Source organism: Brassica oleracea, chromosome C9 (assembly GCF_000695525.1).
Source record: "Brassica oleracea var. oleracea cultivar TO1000 chromosome C9, BOL, whole genome shotgun sequence".
NCBI lineage: Eukaryota > Viridiplantae > Streptophyta > Magnoliopsida > Brassicales > Brassicaceae > Brassica > Brassica oleracea.
In genome coordinates, this window is record NC_027756.1 from 19,657,644 (window position 1) to 19,662,616 (window position 4,973).

At 37.6% G+C, this 4,973-nt stretch overlaps 1 protein-coding gene across 1 annotated transcript; it reads left to right on the top strand.

Annotated features, from left to right (window-relative positions):
* Positions 1-2,553: 2,553 nt before the first annotated feature.
* LOC106318743 (transcription factor MYC3-like) lies at positions 2,554-4,647 on the top strand. The gene has a single exon (XM_013756857.1). It carries the CDS (start codon positions 2,570-2,572, stop codon positions 4,406-4,408), a length of 1,839 nt encoding a protein of 612 aa, XP_013612311.1. The 5' UTR covers positions 2,554-2,569; the 3' UTR covers positions 4,409-4,647.
* Positions 4,648-4,973: the final 326 nt, after the last annotated feature.

Sequence of the window (4,973 nt, forward strand, 5' to 3'; positions counted from 1 at the left end):
AAATCAAATGACATACATAGATAACGTGCTCAAGAAGTTTGATATGGACTAAGCTTATGAATTGACAAGTCCCATAATTATAAGGTTCCTCAGTTTAGATAAGATAATTTCGGCCCTAATGATAAAAATGAGGAGATCTTTGGTCCCGAAATGCCATGTCTAAGTGCCATAAAGTTTTGACGGATTTGGCGAGCCATACAAGGCTAGATAAATAATTTGCCGTAATCTATTAGCTAGATATAGCTCATGATCGACCCAAAGGCACTAGAACGAGATTATACATATTTTGTTGCCTACAAGGAACTAAAGACTTGGGTCCATTTGATACTAACCTACCCGAAGAAGGGTAAATTATTTTGGTGATACAGGTTGTTTGTCCGTCCGAGGATTTGGTGGATCTAATTACTAAGGCGTTACTGACATCCAGAGATGTACTCAACAGGGGCGAGGATTTGGTGGATCTAATTACTAAGGCGTTACTGACATCCAGATGTACTCAACAGGGGGAGTAATACGTGTTGTACTCTTTTTTCTTCACCATGGTTTTATCCCAATGGGGTTTCCTGGTAAGGTTTTAATGAGGCAACATCCAAAGCGTATTACAAACCACTTCGGAGATGGTCTTCCAAGGGGGAGTGTTATAAACCAATGTCTGGTGGAAACCCATATTCGAAGGCCCATATTCTTATGTATTTGTATTTCCTAGCCCATATTGTATTAGGGTTTCATACTTATGTAATTCCCTATATAAAGAGCTTCTTATTGTCTAATAAAGATACAAACTTTCCCTTATTTTCATAACAATACAATGGTTTTGGGCCTTTTGGCCAGTATGCTGAAGGAATACAAATAATTTAGGGCCTGACTGGTTCAAACGCAGCGGTTGCGGTTGCGGTTGCGTGAGTTTGCAGATGCGGATGGTTGCAGTTTCTATCGGTTTTAAGAGATTTGTACGACTGGTTCTGCAGTTAGAAATTGTTGCGTTTGCGGGATATTTACGACTGGCTAACTACCAAATGCAGCAGCGGTTAAATAATAAATTAACAATATTTACATTTTATATAATTATAAAAATATCAAAAATCATAATATTATAATAAATATAAAAACTATATTTAGAAATTTATAGTTTTAAATTTTTAAAAATTATGGAAAATATTTTTATTTTTATAATTCTAATTTAAAATTTTTATTGAATATTTTTATTTTTGTATTTATATTGTTAAAAAAAAAGAAAAAAAAATTATTCTCCCGCAACCGCAAACGCTAACTGGAACCAGCTTTCGAATTTATGAGGTTTAGAGCGGTTTGAAGCGGTTTAGAACGGTTTGAGTGATTGTTGCAAAATGCCAACAACTGCTACCAACCGCAAAAGCTGCGTTTGCGGGTGGCAGCGGGAAAACCAGTTATTATGAGATAACTTAAAAGTTATAACTATAATCATATGCTGTTAGTCTATGATTAGTGCGTCTAATTGTTGTAAGTTACATCATCCACGAGCAACACGTGAAGTGGAGCATGTTTAGCCATCGTGATTAACCATTTGATATTCTGTATTAAAATAATATATATTGTCCTTCTCACTGAATAATTTTCTTCTTTTTTTTCTTTAATATCATGTGCAGTTGTTTTGTCGTTTTCATGAGTAACTATTCAAAAATGATATTTTCGTGGTCATGGAAGTCACAGTAAAACGGCAAAAAACTACAGTGTGGATTAAAACAGATAGTATAACATATAACTTTTTTGTTTTTTTGGTAAGATTATAACATATAACTTATACTCTCTATTTCTGAAAAGAGAAGATTTGTATATTTAGTTTTTGTTTCATAAATTCTTTTCTTTATATAAATTTGAAATAGTTTTAGTAATTTATATTAATAAGTTGTATACTTTTTTCAAAGAATTAGTAATATTTGAATTAATTAAATATAATTAATTGATATTTATAGAAAATATATAATACATGAATATTTTTTTGAGTAAATTTTAGTATGCATGAATATTTTAAAATAGATTATTTTAGAACAGAGTATTTTTTTTGTCATCTACTCTCTGTTTCATATTAAGTATTATTTTGAATCTATGCAAACAAATTAATGAAATAATTAATTTTGTATATTTTTTATATAAAAATATAATTACTTATACACCTAGCCATATTTCAACCAATAGAAAAATAAATTGATAAATAAAATTAATAAATTTTGTATTGAAAATAAAAAACGATACTTATTTTGTAACGAAAAAATTTATCTACAATGACATTTAATATAAAACAGAGGGAGGATGAATTATATTATTCGACTTGGCCTATTTTTTTTTGTCATCGATGAACTATTAATCAATTTAACCGAAGAGAGTATCTAATCAACTAGATTTTAACAAATAAAGATGTCAGTATTGTTGAGAAAATAATGAAAAGCAGACAGAACTAGGCCAAGTCAGGACCCAGACAATTAAAGTGGGCTACACAACATATAATTCCAACATTAATTTATTTATTAATTCGTATATACTTGACTTAATTGCGAGAAAATTCATTTTGATTATATATTTTAGGGTAATAATGAAAAAAGTCATACTTTCATTCCTTTGTTCTAATCTATCTTTTAAGCTCTCTGTTCTCTTCTTCACCCTTCTTTTCCAGATCTTCATCTTTCCCGTGAACACCAGAAAACACGTAAACTCCCTTTCTCGTCAACTAAAAAGGTCAAGGTTTCAGATGGATGATCATCGGAATCGTGTCTCTCTCTCTCCACCGGATGCTCACATGAGCAACTACTTACTCAACCAGTCAACAGCCACCGACGACGATAGCGCCTCCGCCGCGATGGAAGCTTTCATCGGAACAAATCATTGGTCACAACAACCATCCCTTCCTCCTCCTCCGTCACCGTCTCAGTTCAACGAAGATACTCTCCAGCAACGTCTCCAAACGCTAATCGAATCCGCGGGTGAGAGATGGACGTACGCGATCTTCTGGCAGATCTCGCACGATTTCGACTCTCCCGCTGGAGAGAGCACGGTGATTCTCGGGTGGGGAGACGGGTACTACAGAGGAGAGGAAGACAAAGAGAAGAAGAAGAAACAGAGCTCGAGCTCGAATCCGGCGGAGCAGGAGCATCGGAAAAGAGTAATCCGGGAGCTTAACTCGTTAATCACCGGCGGAGCCGGAGTTTCCGACGAAGCCAACGACGAGGAAGTTACGGATACAGAGTGGTTCTTCTTGGTTTCGATGACTCAGAGCTTCGTCAACGGCGTTGGACTCCCCGGAGAGTCTTTTTTAAACTCCCGCGTGATTTGGTTATCCGGGTCGGGTGCGTTAACCGGGTCGGGCTGCGAGCGGGCGAGGCAAGGCGAGGTTTACGGGTTGCAGACGATAGTGTGTATCGCTGCGGAAAACGGCGTCGTTGAGCTTGGTTCGTCGGAGGTGATAAGTCAAAGCTCAGATCTGATGGATAAAGTCAACGGTCTTTTCAACGGTAACGGTGGAGGAGAAGCTTCTTCTTGGGGGTTTAATCTCAATCCCGATCAAGGAGAGAACGATCCTGCTTTGTGGTTATCTGAACCGAACATAACCGGAATCGAACCGGTTCAGGAAACGCCGGCGATTGAGAACGCCGCTGATTTGAACTTCTCGAGCTCAGGGCTGAACCAAAACGGTAACTTTAAACAAGGGTCGTCGAGCAACAAGAAGAGATCTCCGGTTGCGAAAGACGAAGAAATGCTTTCTTTCAGCACGGTGGTTCGATCCGCGGCGAAGTCAGTGGACTCTGATCATTCCGATATCGAAGCATCGGTGGTTAAGGAGGCAATTATCGTCGAACCGGAGAAGAAACCGAGGAAACGGGGGAGAAAACCGGCTAACGGAAGAGAAGAGCCGTTGAACCATGTGGAAGCAGAGAGGCAGAGAAGAGAGAAGCTAAACCAGAGATTCTACTCTTTGAGAGCTGTGGTTCCCAACGTTTCGAAAATGGACAAGGCTTCTCTTCTCGGAGACGCCATTTCGTATATCAACGAGCTGAAAACGAAGCTGCAGCAAGCGGAAACGGATAAGGAAGAGGTTCAGAAGCAGCTAGATGGGATGAGCAAGGAAGGTGGCGGGTCTAGGAGGGCGAAAGAGCGAAAATCGAATCGAGATTCCGCGAGTTCTGTGGAAATGGAGATTGATGTGAAGATCATAGGTTGGGATGTGATGATACGTGTACAATGCGGCAAGAAGAATCATCCTGGTGCGAGGTTCATGGAAGCCCTTAAGGAGTTGGATTTGGAAGTGAATCATGCTAGTTTATCTGTGGTGAATGATTTGATGATTCAACAAGCTACTGTGAAGATGGGAAGCCAGTTTTTCAATCATGATCAGCTCAAGGCTGCTTTAATGTTGAAAGTTGGAGAAGACAGTTGAACAAAATCATGATTAGATGCAACTCTTATTTTCTTTGGTGCACCTCCAGCTTCATGCTGTTAACATTGTTGTTCATTAGGAGAAATAGACCTGTTTAGCTCTTAGTTTAGGGCGAGATCGAAGTTGGAGGAGCAGAGAGAGGTAGTAATGTAAGAAATTGTGTTGTACTTGTTTGTATATATGTATGGAATAATAAGTGAGATCATTTCTATTGAATTGGATTCGGTTCTGTGAATGAAGGTTTTGTGTACACTTTTATGTTATGAAAACTTTTAAATTAGATTATAGACCATACTGGTCCAACTTTATGATTTGTAACGTAACAAAAAGCAAAGGAAAATAATTGGTCTTAACTGGGTTTTGGAGAGGATGGTATGGTACTCTCATCTTTTTGAGGGGATATGAAGACTGTTTGTAGTGCAAAAATGTGGAAACATGCGTCATGTGTGTTGTATATGTCTATAACTATGTAGAGTATATCTAACAACAATAAAAAGCAATGATTTAGTGTTTAAAGTTTAAAGCTATGGGTAAGAACCTTTTAGTGTCTATCTTATGTGTGTTT

Bases quoted from the DNA above. Each gene is read 5' to 3' on its own strand.
- LOC106318743 (XM_013756857.1), top strand. From the start codon at position 2,570: ATGAAAAAAGTCATACTTTCATTCCTTTGTTCTAATCTATCTTTTAAG.